This window comes from Melozone crissalis, unplaced genomic scaffold, assembly GCF_028551555.1.
Source record: "Melozone crissalis strain CALT ecotype California unplaced genomic scaffold, PUWL_Pcris_2 ptg000014l_1, whole genome shotgun sequence".
Lineage (NCBI taxonomy): Eukaryota > Metazoa > Chordata > Aves > Passeriformes > Passerellidae > Melozone > Melozone crissalis.
The window spans coordinates 15900245-15923474 of NW_026535792.1; the positions used below are offsets into that span (position 1 = coordinate 15900245).

At 42.1% G+C, this 23230-nt stretch overlaps 1 protein-coding gene across 2 annotated transcripts in view; it reads left to right on the top strand.

The window, feature by feature from the left end:
• TMEM266 (transmembrane protein 266) overlaps positions 1 to 23230 on the top strand; it is an 82155-nt gene that overhangs the window by 32440 nt on the left and 26485 nt on the right. Inside the window, exons 5-8 of one of the 2 annotated variants that reach the window (XM_054272909.1) lie at positions 7020 to 7174; positions 11209 to 11282; positions 20327 to 20383; positions 22113 to 22251. In XM_054272909.1, the coding sequence (XP_054128884.1) occupies positions 7020 to 7174; positions 11209 to 11282; positions 20327 to 20383; positions 22113 to 22251 (425 nt within the window). The remainder of the gene's footprint in view (positions 1 to 7019; positions 7175 to 11208; positions 11283 to 20326; positions 20384 to 22112; positions 22252 to 23230) is intronic. The other variant, XM_054272910.1, reaches the window with a different exon arrangement.

The following is a 23230-nucleotide window of genomic DNA, read 5'->3' on the forward strand; positions in this document are numbered from 1 at the left end:
AGGTTAGAGGCAAGTTATGCCTGTCCCTGATGTACACCTGTAGGAAGTGAAAGGGTAATCAGGCAAGAAAAACCTTTCTGCTCTACCTGAAACCCTCAAACAAAATACAAAATGTGTTGTCCTGAATTTACTGGAGAGGCTGTGGTTGTATTGAACTCAGTTTGTATGAAAAGAGTGTGCCAGCATTTCTTTAAGGAGACTAATCACCCAGAAAGGTGACATGATTTGTAAATATTAACATTGCTTTAAATGCCACTCTTAGGGTTTTTTTTTTTTTTCAATCAAGTATTCAGTTTTTCAAAAAATAGTTTCTCTCTTCTGCTTTTTTTACATTGAGTCCAATAAAAGTGATGGAGAATAGCAGAAAAATTGACAACATGCAGAAACTAATACATGGAGAAGGAAAAACTCTCCTTCCTATATTTTATATAAGTTCCAGTTAATAGGTATCAATCACAATAAATGATAAAATATTGGCAGATAGTTGCACTACAGAGTGTATTTTGTTGTGTGAATATGCAGATAGACAATCAGCCTCTCTCTTGATGAAGATCTGTGTTTGTTGGAGTTGAGAAACCAGGGGGAAAGATGAACACCAACTTTTTAATTATTTATTGTATTTGTTTTAAATTGCAGCTCTTGAGTTTTAATGTTAAACATTTGAAACATGAAAGTGTTTTCAAATCCTGTGTTTTACATCAAAACTGTAAAGTTTGTGACTTCACACTTAATACAACTCATTTGACATTAGCTGTAAATAGGCTGTTGTAATTTAATAATTTATGATCATCTGTTCATAGCCTTAGATTTGTATGGTCACAGCTAGAAAGTGCATTAAACAGTGGGAATATCAAAGAAAGCCATGAGGAGAGAAAGAGAAAGGAAGGGAAACCAAAACTGAACAGAAGTTTACAGAGATGCTGAAGTTAACACAGAGAAGAGTTGGAAACTCTCATTTTAAACTGGTTACAAGATTCTGCTGGTAAATGTATTCACTCATCCTGGGGGGAAAAAAGTCTGTTCCTTCAGTCTGTCTTCTGTAATTGTGCCAAGTAGGTGCTATTATTTTGCTTTTCAGATGAATCTTTCAGATGTTACTTTGATTTTTTGAGGTATTTTACTTGTGCTTTCTGCACAACTTAAGGGTGCTTTATCTAAAAGATCAAGTTATCACGTATGTCTTGTTTTCTGCTTTTCTTGTCTTTATCTGGTGGTGTAATTAAAAATAGTCCATTTTCTGCACCTCTGCAGATCTTGGATCTGGAATAATGGTGAATAATAAGGTCCAAGCCCAAGATAAAGTGCAGGGGTTGTGGAGGGCACAACCATTTCATGTAGCAAGCAAGCTCCTATTTACAAAAGTGAGTTGTAATTTAGTTTTAGCTGCCAGTCATAGTCTGAGTCCAGAAAGATGGTGCAAAATCCTACCATGAGGATGCAGTGAATGAGACTGTAGTGCTGATCTGTTCTTTGTGCAGCACTTTGTCACTGCTGCTCTCGGTGCTGTGGTCCAAAACAGAGCTGCACTGCAGCAGAGAGGAGCAGTCAGCTCAACAGAACCTCTGAGGTGCCCAGCTCTTCAGTAGAGAAAACATGAAATTTTGGGCTGTGTTAGAGGTGTTCAGTGATTTAGAAATTTCTGTGTAGCCTTTTAAGTGTTTCTCTTGGTAAATTTTGCTTTCCAGAGTATCTCATTACTGTGTTTATCTCAGTGCTTTGAGTGTGTCCCCCCCCATGTATTTTATCAATTGGTAGAGAGAGCAGTACTGTAAGTAAGACAAAGAATTCATTTTCTAGCTCAGCGATTTTAAGAGTTTTTTGGTTTGGAGATTTTTCTGTATTTTTCCAACAGAACTTGCTTTTTCCAGACAGTTTTTGAGGATAGAAATGTAGCATTTGTAGCCCACAAATCACTGTTTGCAAAGCTCTTTATTGGAGACTGGAAATGACATGAGTCTAATTTGTCTGGCTTGACAGTGGAATTAATTGTCTAAATTGGGGAAGATATGACTTGGGGCAAATGTTGAAATATGGATAAGCCATAGGACAAAGAAATGTGGAAAACAGGAGTATTTGTCTGGAAGGCAGGTCTGTAAAAAAAAACCAGCTAAATGCTGAGCAGAAGTGTAAAAGCAAATCAGATCTTAGGAAAAAGCAGAGAATAAGAGGCTGTTGTTGTGCCTCTCTATATATCCAAGCTTTGTCCATGTCTTGAACACGAGTGCAATTCTGATCCCTGTCAGAAGAATGTGGTAGCTATAAAAGAACTGGAAAAGAATCAAAGGAAAACAGTGATCAAAGATGTGATACATCTTCCATTGGAGATTAATGTAAACTGGGACTCTGCAGGCTGGGTGAAAGAAGGCTGATTGAGATTTGATTGATAATACAAAGTCTGTGACACAGAGAGGTTAAAATAGGTTTGACACCCACATACCCCCTCCCAATACAGTCTCTAAGGTACATTAATAGATTAAAGCCCAGTTCCAAAGAAACAAAAGGAGTTTGCTCTTGGCACAGAGGGCAGTAGATGCCTGAAGCTGCTTTCTGAAGGATGTGTGGCTGAGAGCAGCTTATCCCCACAAGGGGAGGTTGAACAAGTTTGTGGAAGAGAAAGTCACTGAAGTTCACTAAATACAGCCTGAGAAAACACATCTGTCTCAGGAAGTGATGAAATGGTAAAGATTTGGATTCTGTGAGAATGTTAAGGGGAAGGATTTCTGATTGCTGTGTTCTGAGACATCTTGATACTTCTGCTCATGCCCACTGTTGGAGACAGGGTGCCAAGCCTTGGGTCAGTGTATTCTAGTATGGCTGTTCCCATGTTTCTTAAAGGGAGTTTTTGAGGCTGATGCTATATTGCACTAAAGATTTTAGCAAAATAAAAAGGCAAAATCTAACTAGCAGTTTTCTAGTGAGAGGAGTAAAAGGCCGGATAATCACTGGATGAGCAAATGATGTGATGTACACCTATAAAGAAAGGACAAATGATCCTAGAAAGCTTCAAGTACTTCAAATAGAGCTGGGAAGCATTCATGTAATTAATTAATTAAGCCTATTGTAAAATATTATCTCCTGCTCCAGTTGTCTATATTCACATGCAGAAGAGGCTGCTAGGGTAGTTAGAGAGGCTGAGTGTCTGTTCCACAAAAAGCAGGGCTTTAATTGAATTACACACGTGGCTGCCACTACTGTGGACAGACTGCCAGCTGGGGAAAAGACCTAATCAAGCAAAGAATAATACTGGCACAAGAATGAGCGTGTATGAACTGGCCTTGGGTGAGTTTGGGGAGAAAAATGGAGGAATCTCTCTTGCCATTTGAGCAGCAGAGTTTTACAGGAGTCTTCCAAGAAGTCTTCCATGGGGTTTGATATAGTACAAGTTTTAGGGGTAAAAAGATGAGAGTGTTGTCAATATTTAAAGTTCTGTAGTTCTACCAGGCTTGTAGAAGTCCACAAGAGAGGTGCAGAGCTGTGTGTGTTCCTTGGAGCTCCTGCTCCAGCTGCTCCCTGCAGCCTGCTGTGAGGCTCTGCTGTCTGTGTTGGCTCAGGCACATTTTGGTTTGTTATTTAGCCTGTGTTCCTGCCACTTCCTGACCATGGCCTTTCTGCTCCTTCAGATAGCAATTTGGATCTCATCCATCCTTCTGTTTTCTGATCATAACCATCTTGTGAGATGCAAACACTTGCTGTTTAGCCAAAAGAAAGAAAGAAAAAACGACAGGATAAGGTATAATGCAGATTTTGGGGTATTTGTTTACAATACCAGAAAATAGAAACAGTGACAGCTGTTAACAGCTTGAAAAAACTGTTTGTAGTGGTTCCTTACCAGACAAATATGTTCAACCTTTACCAGTTTTGCCTTATGTTCTGTATTTCCCAAGCTGTTTATTAGTAAGGCTAGCAGGATGATGACAGATTGGGTTTGGATGAAGCCATGTGTGAAAGTATCTTTAAAAAAAAACTACCCCTGGTAAAATTCCACTAAATATATTTTAATGTCTCAGAACAGAGCTTTACAGCTCAATGTCACCAACAATTAAAAATTTCCTGTGCTAGTACATTTATTTACTTCATCCAGGCATTGCAAGAAAGGTAAATGGTATTTCTGTTGTAGAGACAAATTAGCTGAAATACCCGATTGACCTGTTTGAAATCATGCAGGAATGTTTCCCAAAGTCACACTTGTGTGTGAATTCAAGCAAACACAGTCAGGACACCAACAGAATGTGTGCTTATTCTCTGAACAGAACAGGGGACTTTTTTGCTAGTTTGTGGGTTTTTGGCAATTTGGGTTTTTTTGTTTGGTTTGGGTTGGTTTTTTTTTGTCTGAAGTGAGGGGAAAAGGTCTTTTACTTATCTATGATTAGTATGAAATCTCTTCATAAATTTATGAGTTGTGTAAGTTATATTTTGGTTTGTTGTGTTTTTTGAAAATTCTGTGTAGCTGCCTTTCTAATCTGAGCTTAAAATTTCAAGTGTAGCTTTGCAGTGTCACAGGTGAAATGGCCAGAATTTGGAAGGTAAGTTCAAACCCACACTAATTCTGGTAGGGGTTTGTTTTTCTCCCAACCCAGATTTCTGTGAATAGATGAGCCCTTGCCCATCAGAGTGGAGAGAGAGAGACCACACACTGCTAGAAGAGGTTCCAGGGGTGAGGGGTGTGTGTGTTAGGGGTCAGGGTAGTGGTTAATGTGCCAGCCTGCAGACAGGGCTGTGCAGGTGGTAACAAACTCATCTTGGTGTAGCAAGTTAGATACAGAACTGAAGGTGGTTCTCTAGTGCTTAAATTTCAAATGCTTTTGTGTCTTTGACATCAATTTATATATTTTATGAGTATGGTAGAGGTGGAAATGAGCACATGAGTTCCACTTGACCTCTTAAGCTGATTGCTTTATCAATTTTAAACTGGTAGATTCATCCAGAAGCTTTTTAGAATTGGTGTTAATAATTGGTGAGTAATAATACTGAACAGACAGAATAATGCTATGTTATTTAGGATTCTATAAGTAACTAGCAGCTTGAGTAATAATTATCATGGTTCTGTGTATTGTATGCTAAGTATTACAGTTGGTTTATTCTTACTGGTGCATTTGGTATATTTCAAAATCTTGGCTTTGCAGAGCTTTTAGAGATAGGTACTTGGGCCCTCTACTGATGATTCTGTGAATAGGAAAAGCTGCCCTGCAATATTAAAATACTGGCATAATGGGTCCTTTGGAAAAGGGAACATAAATGTAAGCAGAGACTGGAACTAAAGCCTGTTCTGTTTAAACAGAGCCACCCCCCTCATTGTTTTTAGAAATATCTAAAAAAACTTCAGCCCTAAGCCTAAAATCATAGTTGCATTAAAAACACATTACCCTGTTTTGAGATATGTAAAATAAAAGCTGTTAAAAGATCAAGCTGGCAAACAGGCCCCTATCCTAATGCCTTTTTTTGAATTATGTTTTAACACAACCTATTTGAAATCTATTGCATTCTGTATTCAGGCTGGAGCCATAACAAAGTTTAACCTAAGGGCAAGGTGCTGATAGTAACACTTGTCAAATCTTCTCAGAAGCTTTGAGAGTCAATTGAGGAGGTCTTTTACAGTCAGGCAATCAGGCAATCTGACTACAAGTGTTGTTGACGTGCTTAATTCTGAGAAGCTGCTTGAAAGTGTCAAGTCTCTGAGCACTGCTTGGCATCACTTTCTCCCTCATTTGTGAGTATGTCAGAGAACATTTTGTGATGTTTTTCCAAGTGTTTGATTACAGTGTGAGTTACTGAGTCTAGAGCTGTTTATTAGGAATTGATCAGTATCACCATATCTTCTTGTACACCTCCGATTTCTGTGTTGTGATATTTTAGTCAGACAGTGGGGTTACTGCACCACACTTGCAGCTTTTTAAACCCTGGCTAATAAATCATGTCAGCTTTTCATTACCTAATGGGTATTTACAGTGCTTTGAAAATCTGAAGTGTCAGGCAAACATCCCATTTGAACTTTCTGAGGTGAGCCAGTACAGGAACCTTGCAGAGCAGTGTGATGAGAGATGATGTGGTACTCAGGGGAGGAGTTAGGAGATGAACAGAATCGGGATGGACTTCATGCATCTGGAGTCCATGCTACTGTTATTCGTATTACCAGTACTCCTAAAAAAAATTTAACATCCCTCTTGTAAATGTGTATCTGCATTAGCACAACAGTAGTGCAACATGTACTGCTTCATCAGCTCCCCTCCTGAGTTCTGCTCTCAGAGCTCAGCCTCCTCACAGCTTCCTGCATCCTGCCTAAACCTTATTTTTCCGCTGAAAAAGGGTGACCTCATCCAAACCAGGCTGTCTCCCAAACTCTGGCAAGGTAATTCTTGGCATGATCCCCAAACAGGCTGATGAGAGGTGGACAAGTAACCAAGTTAGAGAGCCTGGACACTGCCAGGCTGTGTGCCTTTGCTGCTGTCAGGTGTAGCTGTGCAGTCACTGAGCTGCTGCTTTGGTGCTTCCCAGATTCCTGTTGTTCTTTTCCATGATGTCATGAACTGATTGTTGCATCCCAGATTTGGCAGCCCTTATCAGATCTGTCTCATAGTAGAGCAGGGAAAAGGTGCATGGCCAGAAAATTCAGTAGCAGAGAAATTATTTTTAAAAACTTTTTAGCGTCTAAACAGCAGAGTCCTGCTGTGCCTTGGTACTCACTGGTAAATAAATGCAGCATGTGTGTCAAAATAAGGGCACATGAGAACTAGTGAGACAGGAGGGAAGCAGAAATGTGTGTATGATAATTAGGGCTGCATGACTCAGTACACACCACTGCACTCCAGAGCTGGGGAGGTCCCAGGCTGAAGGTTTTTCTTACTTTTCTCTCAGTAAAAGAATCCAGTGAAAGTGAACTTTGCAGAGTCTTTGTGCATTATTGCTGAGTGTATCCATAACAGCAGAACTTACAATTTTGAGTTCACTGCTCTTTAGCTCTTTTCCTTTTTCACTACTTCTTCTTTTCTTTTCTTGTTTTTCCCTTAATTTTATTTCCTTAGATCTAACTGGCTAAAACCGTGCTGTGGGAGACGAGCAGCTGTGTGGCAGGTATTTTTGCTCAGTGCAAGTCTCAACAGTTTCCTGGTAGCCTGTGTAGTATTGGTGGTGATTCTTCTGACTCTGGAACTCCTAATAGATATAAAGCTTCTCCAGTGTGAGTAGGAGGATTTTTTTTATTTTGATTTTTTAATTTTTTTTTTTTTTTAATTTTGATGAAATAAAGGCTTAACTTGCTGGGAGGTTTTTGAAGGGGGAGGACGTTGGGAATGTTTTTTCCCTACCATTTAAATGATTACTAGGCTAGGTAAGAAATGTGTTCTTGTGGAATCCTGGTATAGTGAAGTCAGTCTCTTCTTTATTATTCTGACCAAAGCTAGGTCAAATAACAATTTCAGTACAGGACAAATTTTCAAAGATTACAAGCAGTGTGTACATGCAGAGAGTCATATGTGTTGTCATTAGTACTTGAAAAGTTCTGTCCTTTACAGACATATTGTACATGCACAGGAGAAAAATCTGTGCATCATTAATCTCTGATACCCATCACATGTGGAGAGACAAAAGTGATGCACATACAAAAATAAATAGGGTACTTGGTGTTAACCTCTTATTCATTACTTCTGCTCGAAATTACAGCCTTCTAGCTTGTAATGCATTGAAATGAGACAGATTTTCATTCTACTTTGCTAACACCCTGTGAGTCAAATCATGGCTTAAATGGAGTTTTGCTTTATCTGAATTCACTCTACACGGGTTCCACAATGGAAATTTTAATGCTGCTGTTTTGCTTCTTAATTCATCTTTTTTCCCCCTACTCTTCTTTTCCTCCATTGCACTCCCTTTTTTTCTTTTTTTTTCTCTTTTTCATTTATGATATGAAGTTGACATGACCACAGACACCACCAACACTTTCCTCTAAGCTGAATGTTGAGGAGCAGCCTCTAGTATCTCCATGCAATCTCAGATGTGTTGAAATGGCAGCTGGGCTTCAGACAATCCCATAAATGCAAGAGTACTTAGCACAAAAGAGTGCCTGGTGTCCCCTGTGGCAGCTTTAAACTGAGCAAACCAAATTTTTATTCTGTTGAAGTCCTTTTACTGTTGGAGTTTGTCAATTGATCATAGTGGCATAAAGATTCAGGTGTTGCAGTTGTATTGAGATGACTTTAGGGGACTTCATTGGTAATTGCAGCCATTTCTTAAACTCTGTGAGATGGATGTGAATGACTGTGTCATTCCATGCTGTTGCTCCCCATTCCCACCCATCTGTCCATACTGCACACACTGTTCAGGGCATGGCCACTCCTTACAGCTGTTACTTTCTCTGCTCTCTGGTCACTCACCATTTTTTGATGAGGAAGCCCAGGATTTAGACAAGTTTGCCACTTTGAAAAAAGCAGGAATGTGAATTGTGGGCATAAGGCCTTAAGGAAGAAGCTTTCAACAATACTTACTGAGATGTCACATCTTTCTGTTTATGTAGAGAATTTTCACTTCCTGTAAAGACAAAGGGTTTTAAAGACTATTGATTTCTCTGAGTTTTAACAGTTTTGGTTACTCTCCTCTGGAAGCAGCCATTTTCTCACCATTTATTTTCTGAAGACCCTTCTAAGGAAATCTTGACTTTAGGAATCATTGCTCCCCTGTGTGTCTGGTGCACGTGACACTGCTGAAGGCTCTGCAGCTTACACCTTGTGCATGACCTGCAGGTGTTTGGTTGAGCCAGGTGACTTCACTGTTCAGAGGTGGCCCCTGGCACCAGGATGGATTTTCTCAGGTCCATTCCACTTCACAGTGTTACTACTTTACATTTTAGCTAATGAATCTTGCCTTGAGGCTTTTTGCCTTGCCAAGTTTGAATACCTTCTGTGTCGTTTTAAATCAGATAAAGGCTGTCTCAGTGAGGCTGATCTAAGTATCTAGTTGTGCCTTGTAAGGGATGTCTGTCCTTTACACTGAGGTTTTGGAAAGCCATTAGCCCATAACTATTTTTCTCAAAAATGTAATTACAGTTTTAAAGGGTTCCTTATTCTTTATAAAACCAAGCAGTGCATTAGGATACTTTACAGCACATCACTGCCAATTCTGTCCTTAATAACAACTGCTAATCCATGCTATAGACTGTAATTGCTTAGGAAGCCTCCCTTTATTGGAAGAAATCCAAACCCACCAACTGGAAAAAAAAAAACACAACAAAGGAAACCTGATGTTTTTTTTGGCTGTAACATTATTAGAGTATAGCTTTTCTGTACTCTATACATTTTTAGAGTATAGCTTTTCTCTCCTGCTTTCAGTGCAGTCTTTGGTTGCATGATGCACTTCTCCCACGCACAGAGCTGGTAGTTTCATAGGTTAACACCACATTTACAGACTGTAGGACACACATGTGAAAAGGTCAGAGACCTTTTAGGGTATTTTAGCACAAAATGTATTCGTACCAAAATTAGAAACCCCAGAAAGCAAGGGACATATAGTACGTGTGTTCTGGTTTAGGTCTCTGTTCTGTAATCAGGTTTTTTAAATCTGTCCTCAAAGCTCCTCACTTGCAATAACAAAATAGCATCACAATACCTTGTGATGTTCTGCAAAAGCAGAAAGAGATGAGTATTAATTCACTTGCACCTCAGGAATACAGACCATGCTATCCATTCCTCATCTTCAGCAGTTTTGGGAAAAAGGGGTTGGGGAAATGATGGTGGTACCACCCTCGTTCTGCAGTCGATGCATGGGTAGAAGGCAGCAGCCCTTCCTGAGCAGTGTGGGGCTGAGGGGCTGCGCTGCCAAGCCGAGTCCTGGCAGTGCCCAGCTGTGCCCTGGCTGTGCCCTGGCTGTGCCCTGCAGAGCCCCGGCAGAGCCATGCAAAGGAAACGCCCCCGGGCCGCAGCAGAGCCTCAGCCCCGCGGGGTCGGGGCTTGCCCGAAGCAGCAGCATCACTCACACCCCTGCAGTGTGCATCTGCCAGGAAATCAGGAGCAGCATCCGCTGAGAGCCGGTGCTGCTGCTGCTCCGAGCCCCTGCGGTGCTCGCTCAGGGCTTGGCAGGAGGAGTGCTCCCCCAATTCGCGGTTGCTGAATGTTTGTGTGTCGCCAGGGGGCAGCCGAAGCCTTGTCTGTCAGTCGAGCCCTGTTGGAAAAACTGCATCTCAAGGGTTTCCCCTTCTTCAGGCTGCCCGATAGAGAAGTGCCTTAGGAAACTTTGTGCTGTAGTATTCTGCCGATTTGTTTCACCTTTATGCAGTTCCTCTGCTGCAGTGCAGCAAATGCTCTCATCAAACCCCAAAAGAGCTTCAGCACTGGGGGTTCCAGTGACAGGGCATACTCAGATTTATTTGTATCCTGATTTCTTCTACATCCTTTTCCTCTCCTTCCCATATTAATCGATTCTGATTTCAAAATAAAATTCTTTATTTAATATGTGCCTGATGTGTTCTTGGGAAATGGTTAAGTCTGCTGCAGCCCTGCATCTCTGTGCACACAGGCACTGCTTGCCTTACACAGCCATCCCCTGACACTGCAAGCCTGCACAGACTGCTCTGCTCTCTCTGCTGTGGAGGTGCTGGACTCACAAATACCCTGCAGGCAGGAGAGAGTGTTTGCTCTCCATTCCCTTAGCCCAAACTTGGCAGCATGTGGGAGTAGGAATCACCAGCAGTTCAGTTAGTGGCACCTGTCAACCTTCTGCATTTTTCTGTCAGCATGAAATGTCTTTTGAAGCCCATTTTCAGGATTAGTTTTTAAGCACCTGTTCCTGATAAAAACTGATCATCTGAGATGAATTGTCAAAGACTGAACACAAGGAATAATGTGGGGACAGTAGAGCATTCTGTTTCCTTACTGAGTCCTAGATCTGGGTTTTTAGGTACACAGGAATTAGTCACACATCTCGTACTGGGGTGAGAACATGAAGCAGTGGCAGAGCATCAAAGGCCTGAGCTGTGTCTGCCATTGCTAACCAGCAGCAGGATCTGTTAAAGCTCCAGTGAAGAGCTGCTAACATGGTGACTGAAGGTGAGCAGCTGCCAGGGCTGGAGTTCCATGTCCATTGCATCCCATCCTCTTTCTGGTACTTCATTGCAAAATCTGGCAAAGCAAGCTTTACCATATGTAACTTGTGGCAGTACTAATTATGCTAAACCTAAGTTGCACTCTGCTACTGTAATGACCCTTCGTTGTATTATGTTAATTGCAGTTTCAAGTGCTTCCCAGTTTGCAGGAGTAATTCACTGGATCAGCCTAGTCATCCTCTCTGTTTTCTTTTCAGAGGTATGTATAACCAAAGTCTTTCACCACATTATGTTGTCACTGGAATTAGCAAGAGTGTTACAGGAGTTTGACTGCAAATAACATAGCACAGTGTATTTTAAGGAAAAAACCAAACAAAAGAAGATACTGCCTTAAAAATTATAATTGGTAAACTCCAGAAAGAAATAATTATCTCTGAATCTACAGGCACTGGACAGGATAGTTTGATCCATTTGTTACCAGTGTCACTGGGTGTAAAGTATAGGATTTAGTTGAAGGTATGTTCTTCAAGAATAAAGATCCATGGGAGTTTTGTACAAAAAGATCTGTTTTGGGCATGGAGTTATCTCCTCTCACATTTTATTAAGGTAGTTTATATATTCTAGGTTGCTGCATGTAGACCTAGTCAGAGAATGAAACAAATGGTGAATTTCTTTGCCAAAATGTGTATGAATGTATGCACTGGAAAAGATTCTAGTCATGATGTAAAAAATGACCAAACTGAGATAATCTGCCTTTCTGAGCTTTCAGCTATGTTCCAGAAAAAATCATTGGTATTGAGACATTTAGACTGCTCCTGAAATATTCCAAAATGGTTTTATTGCTATTTTTCGGGTTTTAATATGTTACTTGTCACAATAACAAGTTTTATGTTTACTAATTGGGAGACAGCTTCAACTTAAAATATTTTAAAATATTTTTTCAGGTTCCACAGTAGAAAATATAATCCAGAGAGGTTTGTTAATGATTTCATTCTGTAGAAGGTTTAGATAATTACTAGGTGAAGGTTACAAAAAAGCAATAATCAAAAAACAAAGCTATGATATCTGCAAATTATTTACTGGATCACTTGTATTGAATTCATACTCATCATCTGTGATTGGCAATTTCCATGGTGCTCCTAATGAAAAACATCTACATGTTTTATTTTGTATTTCTCAGCAGGGTTTTTTAGCTGGTGCTGTCAGTGGGTGCTTTCTGAAAGGGCTGTGTGATGCAGGCAGGGATCTCACACTGCTCTGCATCCCAGCCTTCTGCTGCATGTACACAGGTCCCATTACTGGCCCCATCCTTTGACAGTGCTGCTGGGCTGGAGGTTACATGTAAGATGACTGAAAATAATCTCTAAACAATTACAAGAACTTGTAGTCTTTGTGAATTATCCTAATTCCCAAAGGCTCAGGTTTGCTAGATGGTGTCCATTCCCTTTAAAGAAATACCTTCCTCTCCCCTCCAGAATCTTTCCTCAGTGGGGATCGGCACCCTGGAGCTCCCTGTGATCCTGAGTTTCCTAGCAGGATGAGCCTGTAGCTGCTGCAGCAGCATGGCAGCACAGCCACCTTCACCTGACCCCTTGGCTTTCTGCAGCTGCTCTGCAGAAGCCTCTCCTGTGCTCAGTCCCTGCTCTGCACTGCACTCTGCAGGTCTGGGTTCCTTTCCTGCACCACCACACTCTCACACCTGGGGCAGTGTCTTCTCCTGTGTCCCTCCCTCAGTGCCCAGCTGCTCCTGGGCTGGTTGTGGCACTGCAGGCACTCCTGAGGCCAGGGCTCATCTGGCTCAGGGAAGGAATTGGTTGTTTCAGTTCTGCTGGGACAGGGTACCCTCCAAAGTGGTTAAACTTGTTCAGAAGTATTTTTCAGGAGAAGAGTAACAGAAGTGTTTCACAGAGCCCAAACAGTTTCCCTGACTCACCATCCTCATTTTGGATCTGCATTGGTTTTCTCTCTTTATTAGATATTTGGAACTACTTTGTCTACGTGCTGTTCTCATTTATTATAACCTTATCACTCACTTCATTATCTACTTCTGTCTTCCAAAGTAGCTTCCTTCAGCTATTTGATTGTGGTTTGAATTTAGATCAAAGAACAATGAGGCCACAAGACAGCCATGTGAGGTGCACAGACCAGAGTAGATTTTTGGATATGGGTTCATTTGGCAGCTCAGAGATAGAAGTGGCTCCACAGAGCAGCTGGATGTGCTTCAGAGACCACCAGTCTGGGAAGGAGTTCAGGTGTGCCTTTCCTGCTGGGGTTGGTCTTATGCCAGGTTGAGTTCATACTGAATTGTATCTTAAGAGAGCAAAAACAGAGGGTATAATCTTCTGTCATCCAAATAATTTTTTTTCCAAGAGGTTACAAAATACTGCAAAAATTGCAAATGGCTTTTTTCCCTGATATTTTAATTTTATTTTCTCCTTTGGTCCCTTCAGGGTTTTTTTTCCCTCTGATTCCCATACCATGAGTCAGCTGGTTTGGGATCATTTGTTGAGATGATCATATGTTACAGTGAGTGGTTGTTCATGCCAGGATGATATTCCAGGGATCAGCAGGTTTAATTAGTTTACCTGGGTATAACAGGCAACTGCTGAGGATTGCTGAGTCCTTCAGTCATTGCTTTTCGACTCAAAGCAAGGATTCAAGGTTTCTGGTGTTCAAAAAAGGTGGTTTCCATAACAAGTACCCTGTTATAAGTTTGAATGTTTGGGTTTATTCTATAATTTGGTTCCCATTAGTTGTAAATATAGGTACACAACTCTTCTGGAAGACCTCAACAAAGTTGTCAAATACTTGTTAAGACCCATAAAACTTTCAGCACAAAATCTGAATGTTTTAGAAGAATACAACTGATTAAAGGTGGTGCTCTCAAAGCATTACAAGTTATTGCAGTGCAGTTGAAGTTAAACAGCCACTGGCTTTCTGCTTGGTTAAAATGAGGGGGCTAAACATGCCAGCAGCTGGCAAATGCCACCAGAACAGCTGCCAGCAGAGCTGAGTAGCTGCTCTCACAGCATCTTCCTGCTTTCCCTAGGCTTGTCATACAGCCACAAGCCTTAAAGGTACTTTGTTCATTTTATACTGACACTGTCTGTGCCTTTCCAGCATTAAAATCATATTCAAGTGAAGTGTACATCAGCTTTGCTTTTTTCCAAGTATTTGAACAGGATTTCCTAGTGGTTTGTCTGTGTTTACATACATCACTGTGATTTGTCTGTGCACCAGATGTTACCCAGACATTAAGATAGAAGAGGAGAGAGAGGCATTGGGGGGAAATCCCAGAATCAGCAGCATGGCAAGGCTGGGGTTGTACCCTCTCCAGAGGCAAACTCAGCCCTGGTATTGTTGGTTGAGAAAAGGAGATGGGCAATGTCTCAGAGTTTTGGTGAGTGGACTGAAGTCTGCTCTGAGCAGTTCTATCCCATTGCCACAATTGCCTGGTTCTGGCTCTGCTTTTCCACTGGGGCTGATGGGACTGTGCAAGAAGGGATTCCTTGTTATCAGCTGTGTGCACTGCTCTGTGTGCACTGCTCTCTGTGCACTGCTCTCTGTGCACTGCTCTGTGTGCTGCAGCCAGCCCAGCTCTCAGGCATTCTGCTGAAGGGAAGCACCTGAGGGTTTCCCTGGGAGGAACCAGGTTTGTGTACTCAGTCAGGCAAGCACCCAGTTGCAGCTTTCTTCTGGCATCTGTGGCCATGAACTGAGCTCTCAGATTTAGTGGAGTGGGTCTGGCCTCCCAGCTGCTAAACAATGTTTCATTAGCTGTGGCTCACAGGAGGAAAAACTCCAAGGCTTTCCTCATCCTGTATATTTAAAGGAAGTGTTCATAGTTACCTGCCATTTTTCTGCTTGTTAATAGCAACCCCTGAAAGGAATAAAACCTCCAAAGGGAGACTGCTGTTAAGGTTCTGTTAAAAAAGCAAAACATCCTAAATGGCTAAACAAAGTAAAAATGTCTTTCCCTTAAGAAACACATAATTTATATTAGAGAAACTCGGCTGTGTTACTTTTGTTATATTATTTGTGAACTTCAAAGAGCTGAGTGGGAAGATAATAATCTCCCATTAATCTTGTAAGCTGTGGTTTCTCTTCTGTGTGTTTACTTTTATTCCATGTACATAAAGCTTTTCTCATGGTGCATAAATTCACTTCATTGCTGTAAGTTTTGTTTTCTAAATGGAGTGAGTAGTGGGGTCTAGGAATATAGATACAGATTTTATATATTAGTATGATTTATAAAGGTAAATTTAGGATTCTTTCTTTGCTAGTGTGTATGAAATAAATTTTAATATACTGGGAAATTTCTTTACTGAGCAATTTTCTGGCGTCACAAAGAAGTAGTTACCATGGAGAGTGGTCCCATAAAGTTCTGGGAATCTTGCTGGACAACTGCCTGAATGCCAGTCTGCCCAGTTCATTTCCAGTAATATACCTGACTTAGAGTGTGCTGTGTCAGTGCCTCATCTGTACTTTCACCTCCTGATAGTGGCAGTGCAACAGGTCCTACCCCACTTGTTTCAGAGAGCAGTGTTAGTGCTTGTGTGACCATGCCCAGAGGGAGCTTGTGCTGCAGGGCTGCCCAATCCCAGTTCCCTGGCCACTCTGCACTTGTGATGGAGTCTCTGGTGAGCCATTCCCATGCCTGAAAAGCCCTTTCAAATCTAGACAGAATTGTCAGATGAAAATTCAAATTCAGTGAAAATATTGGTTTTCCCTGTATGCTAAGAATTAAGATTGTGAGAGTATTGGGAGAACACAAGAAGAAATAGAAGTGCAGAGGTTGTGCAAAGGTGCATTTGGGTATGTGATGTCCTGGTGAGAGAGAAGCCAGTGTGTTTGTGTCTGTTCATGGCTCCAGCCTTTGGCAGGGGATGCTTTCTGTGGCACCACGAGCTGGTGGAGCCCAGCAGTTCCAGCCAGGACATGGGGTTGGGATGTACTGAACAATGGTGATGTGGGGGGTGCAGTTTCAGAGCCTTGGTTGAAGAGAAGCTGTGGGAGGTGGGTGCCTGTGCCCTGGGAGCAGGAGGATGTGTTTGTTTACATGTGCCAGCACGCTCCTCTGGGCTCTGCTGGCCTGGGCACAGCGTGTGCTGGCACAGCTCATGCAGCAGCTCAGTACAGGCACACCAGGAGATGGCAAAAGGGGATTCTGCTAAGGACTGCATGAGCTGAGGCCTCTGGGAATGACCCAGATGAGAAGGGCTCTAAATTACTGATTGGGTACAAGGTGTTCTGGGAAAGCTTTCAATAATTATTTTGTCTTACGAGATACATGCAAAAGGCAAAAGCTTAATTGACTGAGTTTCTGGAGCCTCTGTGACAGAGGCAGGAAGGAAGGAAGGAAGGAAGGCAGACAGACATCCCTTCCAGCCACCTCCATCCTGTCTCTCCCCTGCCCAAGCTGTGCCCCATCATGAAATGCAGAGGTGCTTTCCTCTCTCCTTTGCCTGGTGCTGGGCCAAGGTCCCTCCTGTGCTGCCTCCTGCTGATTTCACCCTACACAGGATTGGACTCAGTGACTCACTGAGCAGTAAATTGTATATTAACTGTGCAAGCAGAAAAGTGCTTAAAATTACTCAATGTACCATGCAGTCAGCTGACAAATGCAGATTGTGGGAATTCACACAGCTGGCTCAGCAAAGGACTTGGCCAAGTTCCCCTACAAAATTAGAGAGAGAACCTGCAGCATCTAAACCTCACTGCAGACAGTTACTGTCGTGCAAACAATTGTGTGTAACCAGGAGACTTTGTCAGTTTTGAAATTAGATTTCTGTCTGAAAAATTATTTAAAATTTTGTCTGGGTTTACTTTACCTTAAAAAAATTAACACAACTGTTCAGTCATTTGCCTTTTATTAGTGCACATTAATAAATTAGCTTTAGCAGAAGAAAAATGTATTTCTGATATAACTAGAAAATATACGTGTTAAGGTGTTTCTAATAAAAACATTTCCAGTCAAAAAACATTAAAGCTTTCTTTTTCAAGTACAAAAAAATCCAATCTGGCAGTACTTTCCTTTAACAGAAAGTGCTCACATTGATACTTAGTTTTTTTCAAATCTCTATTCAAAAATGCCTGTGGTGTAATGCAAAACTGTTGATGTGTATTTGTACATGCCTGCACATCAGTAGGAAGCAGCAGTGCTACTCCAGTTTTTCTCTTTTTTTTGTAGATTTTTGTACTTAAAAATGGTAGAATTGTGACTAACATTGCTTTTGTCTGTGACGAATGTTTTACAGTTCTCTTCTAATTCATATGCATCTTTCAGTTTGATCCTTGAACAGTAGCTAGAAAGTTTCCTAGATTATTAATTTCTGTCTCTGTGTTTTTTCAGATTCTGCTGCAGGTCCTCATTTTTAAAGTTCTGTACAGGGACAGTGTACAATCAAATGCAATATGTATGTATTTGTATGAAACATATTTTTGATTCCTTTGCAAAAAATACTAAAATGTTATATATAAGAAATACCAATGCCTTTATTTGCTGTCAAAGCATTTATTATACTAAGCAGTCAAGGAGGTGCCCAGTAAATCCAAATTTCTTTGGTTCCACCTTTTCTGGGTGAGAGCAGTGGCAGCAGCAGTGGATGTTTTCCCTGCCCTGGGCACACAGAGGCAGAGTGGGGACAGCCAGGGCTGGTTTGGAGCTGTGCTGGCCCAGGGATGGCCAGGCTGGGGCTCACTCAGGTCACCAAGGGCAGACTGCCTTTCCTGGCTCCTGGCACTCCAGTGGGGATGGGTGTTAGGAGTGGCAGTGCTGGTGCACAGCTTGAAGAGCTTCCATGCAGAATAAATGTTTTCTAAGCTTACCCCCGGTTGTGCCCAGCTCTGGGGTGGAGGAGCTGGCTCATCCCACCCTTACCCTCACCTTCCTCAGTGTCTGCTTGAGCTGAGAGCCAAGGTGCTGATCATCTGGGCATGCTGTGCTGGACAGCAACACCCAATCCTGCATTAAATGTCTGCCAAGTGGACTTCCAGTCACTGCTGGCTTGTGCTGATTCACAGCAGCAGAGTGGCAATGAAAACATTTGTGTGTGCTTCCAGCCCTTGGAACTGCTCACAGCCATTAAGGTGGCAGTAGCACAGTGATTGAAGTGCTACAGTCAGGAATTAAAAAAGGCAGGAAGGAAAACACCTTTTTACATTCCCTCACCAGCCCAATGCTAAATCATATTTAGGGTTGTGAGGCAGTGTTTCTGTTTTCTTTGTGCAGATGTGCCTCATTTCAGTGAAAATACCTTTGTGCACACCTGTCCAAAGGAAGGAAGACTTTCACCCTCAGTGTCTGTAAGGTTGTGAAGTGCTCAGCCATCCTGTGTTAGTTGCTTAGTGACCTGGCGCTTTGTAAGCCCTGCCCGAGCAGAGCGTGATCTGTGCTCTCAGCTGTAGGAGAGTTGGTGCCCCAGGAAGGCTCTGCCTGTCCTCATGTGTTTGCCATGGCTGCCTGCTGTGGAACCTCCATGGACCCCAGGTAACTGATACAGCTGAACTGATGGGCTCACAGGTCACTTGTGCTTCAGCCTTTTGTGCATCTCCTGGGTGGGAGTGAGGGAGGTGCTGGCAGAGGAGCTGGGAGGGTTTTCCTAGCAGAATTGAGCTCAGGAGCTGAGCTGTGGCTGCAGGAGTGCCTTGGCTGCTCAGCAGCACATGTGCTTACACCCTGTGCCTGTGTCAGATCACATTGTGCTGGCCAGTCTGGGGTCATTAAGGGACTCGAGCACCTGCTGTTGTGCATCTCTTCCTCCACAGAATAAATAAACCTTGAGGTTTATTTATAGGTTATTATGGAGAGAGCCTTACTGCCATGATGCATTTGTCAAGTGCTTTGAAAGTTCAGTATTTTTAGGAGTACAGACTGGCAGCATTGGTGGATCTTGCTGTCTCTGTAGAGTATAATCAGTTTTTGTAGAGGAAAGAGGATGCTGCATTTTGTCTTCTGGCTCGTGCCTCCCTTTCTCAGCCAGCCTTGGCCTGTGCCTCTGCATGCCCCATTTCTGAGGTGTTGGCTGCTTCACTCTCCTGCTCCTTGCTGCTGTGGGGCTGGGCTTTGGGAGCACTGTCTGCCCCACAGCAGCAGTGTCCCTGGGCAGAGCAGGGGAAGTGCTGTTACCCAGGTTTGCAGTGCCAGGAGAATGGGCACAGTGATCCCAGGCCAGCTGGGGCACTTGGGGGTGGCAGAGCCACACACAGGAGCACAGAACAATTCTGTGTTGTTCTGCATTTAGGTACTGCTGGTGTGCTTGGCATCAATTCAGAGCTGCCTGGGATTTAAGATTTGTGTTTGTAGTGAAGAGGAGATACTTGTATTCATCAGAGTCACTTTTTTCTGCACAGTTCTGGGCATGGTCACCCCTGACATGCAGGCTTGCTGAGCACCAAGTCATTATGCTGCTCCTCAATGGAGAAAGCAGCATTTGGTGGCCCTTGTAGGGCTCCAGCTGCAGACTCCTTATGTCTGTCAAAATCTGACCTTGTTGTTGCTGTTGGCAGGAAACATCCCTACCAATTAGGCTTTTATGTCAGTTCAATATCAATTGCAAGTCGACGGATGGATTTTTTCTTTTATTTTGCGTTCTGAAAGCCTAATTAAAAATTAGGAAAGGTGCCATTGGATTTTTTAATAGGAATTCACCATTGGTTCATTCTGTGTTTTTTCTTTATTCCTCTTTTTTAGCTATTGAGGCTACTTATTGCTGTTTTGCTTCATAGAGAAGGATCACAGAGATATTTTTCTCCCTTATCCTATGACTTTCTGGGATCTTAAAATAAAGCAACTGCCTTCAACTGCAGTGAAGAGCATCTGCTCTTCATGCTGATGAAATGTCAGTACCTTTAGGCACAGGACAGGACAGGGCCTCTTCTCTTAGACAATTAGTAAGCACTGGCAGATCAAAGATGGCCAGAAAAGAGAATTTTCCCCCATTCTGACTGAGGGAGCCCCATGGTGGATCTTACATAGGCTTGGGTCAGGAGGCTGGGGAGGGTTGGTAATCTAAATCACACAAATCTGAAAGCAAAATTTTAGCAAGATGGAAAGACTGATGAGCATTTGAACTTGGAACTTGTTTGTCGAGGTTTTGCTAAGTCAACATACTGGTTGGGAAGCAATATCTGCTTTTTAAATATAGAAGTTTAGCCATTTCTAGAACCTGATTATTATTTAGAGGAAATGTATAATTCTTAAATAAGACAAAAAGTTATTCCCTAAATAGGTAAAGGACTAAATGTTTATCTAAGAGTGCAATAACATTCATAATCTTTTTTCCCCCTAATCTATTTCACTAGACTATTTTGAGGATTGTGGTCCTTGGCATATGGGATTACATTGAAAACAAAATAGAGGTAAGCTCTCTCTCTCTTGGTACTGTTTTCCAGCAGCCCCAGTAAGACCATGAAGAACTGCTTTAGATGGCTTTGTTATTAACCTGTGCAATACAATATCTTTTAAGGCAGATAAATACACACATTCTTTTCATTATGTGCATTATCAGTAGCTGAGTGCTGCAGTCCCTTTTTCTGTGAGAGACTCAGAAGATTGCAATATTTGAAAATATTTTATGAAGGGAGGGATTTTGGTCTTCTTGCTCTTTGTGTGACTTTTGTTGTTAGAGCTGTGCTGGTCTGGCAATACTGCTACCCTGAAATGCAGAAACCGTCACCTGAGTTTTATATTCCCATTGCCATAATTGAGTTGAAATTAGTTGAGTTAGTTGAAAAATTGCATATAGTTTTCTAGTAGTAAATACTAGTTTGGCAAAACCCCCATTCTTATTTTGAAATTGTTTTGATAAACACTGTAATTAGTACCTCAAAATAAAAATCACATGGAATGTATATACTCTTGTAGAGAAAGAAAAGGAAATTTCTGTGTAATAAATAATACATAATCCCAATCTGAGCAGAAATCTGGAGATCAGGAAAATTAAAAGCTCTTTCTTGATACTGCCTCATAAACCACTACTGTACAGGAAGAACCAGAAGACACTCTGGGTGTTCTTGGAGCATAATCAGTATAGAGACTTGCATGTTTTGTAATGAAGTTGTAAACATTTTAACTTATTTTGCTAAAAAAATTAATGAAACTTAATAGTTGATTCAGGGTTTGTTATTATTAAGGCTAAATGGAGCAGTTTCTGATAATTCATTTTGGTAATTTGGAATAGGGATATTTTTTACTGCCCATTGAGTGGCTGCAGTAAGAAAGTACACTGGGTTGTTATACACAGTTCTGAATATGTAGTTCTTACAAAATTCTGTGCCCTACCTCTTCATGCAAACAGTTGATCAGTGGGCCCTGGCAGCAGGGGAGGCTTTCAGCAGGGATGAGAACGTGGTGCTGTGTTCTGCTCTGCTGGGCCAGTGTGGGACAGACACAGCACTGCTGCCACTTTGCTCTGGAGCACATTTACTGCCTCATTTCTGTCTAAAGCTTTGCACTATTGCTTTTTCTGATCTGATCCCAGTGCAGCCAGTGTCACATGAATCATTCAGAGCAGTCCCAGTTGTCAAACTCCTCACCAGCCTCCTGCCCCATGGAAGTGAGAGCAGGCACCTTTCTGTCTGGGTGCACAGCCATCCCCACACGTGTGGGGCTGCCAGGACATGGCCAAGAGCCATCAAGTCTCTTGCCTCCATCTTTTTCTACTCGTCTTCTTGATCTCTTCATTTAGACAGTAAGATCTATGGGCAGGGACTCCTTTTTTTTTTTTTAGATGACATTATGCCAAGTAACAGGTAATAAATACCAGTGATGATAAAACTCTTTGGCTGTAATAACATTTAGACTATTGCTTCTCCTTGGGGATTTTGGCCAGTATTTCCAAATACCTTTCTCTCCCCTTCCCTCCCACCACAGTTTATCTCTCCTCACCTCATAAAAAGCACTGAGGAATTCTGTTGTGCTACCCAAAAAGGATGCAGCCTTTCTGTGGCTTGGCCACCTCTCATATCCCTTTCAAATAGGTACATAATTGCATTTCTTTTGGACAAAGAGAGACTTCTTCCAGATTTCAAAGAGGAATGGCAGGGATATGATTTTAAGGAAAGGTTTGAAAAGCTGATTTCTCTCCAGGTGTTTGATGGTGCTGTCATAATCTTGTCCTTGGCACCAATGGTGGCCTCAACAGTGGCCAACGGCCCCAGCAGCCCATGGGATGCCATCAGCCTTATCATCACTCTGAGGATATGGAGAGTGAAGAGGATCATTGATGGTGAGTGGGGACTCACTGGGGACTGCAACATCACCTGCCAGGCTGGGGAAAAGAGGTTCTAAAAATACAGAAGGATTGCTTGCTGCCACTGTTCCTGTCATTGTCCTTCCTCTTACATTTTGCTAGCACTGAACAGAAGGGAGTTATGACTCCCATGGAGCAGAGTAGGTCTGGAGATCTCCTGCTCTCTAGGAGCCTTTATAATTTATTGATTTGTTTTCCTGTTAGGCAGCTTCCTATCCCCTGTCCTGTAAAGTAAATGTCCTTACCTGCTTTATGTCTCTTGCCAGCAGTTGTCATTCCTGATTCTGCAAAATAATTGATTCTCTGCTTTGCTGATATTTGCTGCACCCTCCTCATAACCATACAGCCAGCTCTGTTCTTGGGACTTTCTTTTCTAAGTTTTTGTCAGTAAATAAGTTTTATGTGGGATTCCAGGAGGATTTTCTTGCCCTGAGGATTCCCAGCAGGAGGTGCTCTCTGCATGCTGTACATCCTGGAAATGAAGTGCATATTGGTGGTGTTTTGTAGAAACCTCTGTGGGGATTTGCCAGGGGAGATGAAAAGGCCCCAGCATGTCAAGGCTGCAGAGAGCAGAGTCTGTGGCTGAGCCTGGAAGCAAGGACTTTAGTGTAGGTTACTGTGTGCTCAGCAGCTTCAGGCAGCTTAGGGGAAAGAAATAAATGAATGGCCATTTTTCTCATGAGTGAAAAATCACAGTTAAGTTGTTACTTTGGGTTTAAATGCCCAGGAGACTTTGTATTCAGAGTTCAGGAGAGGTCACAGCCCTCTGATTGAAGCATAAAACAAAATTGCAGGATTTTGTGTAGCTTCAGAAAATATTAATTGCAGTAGGTATTGACCAGCTTTTCTGATCAGTGTGAGTTTGCCATAGGTAAGTCAGGAGCAAAATTTCTAGAGCCATTCAGAAAACGTACTGAAAACTGGGCTGTAACTTGAAAAGCCATAGAAGATAAAT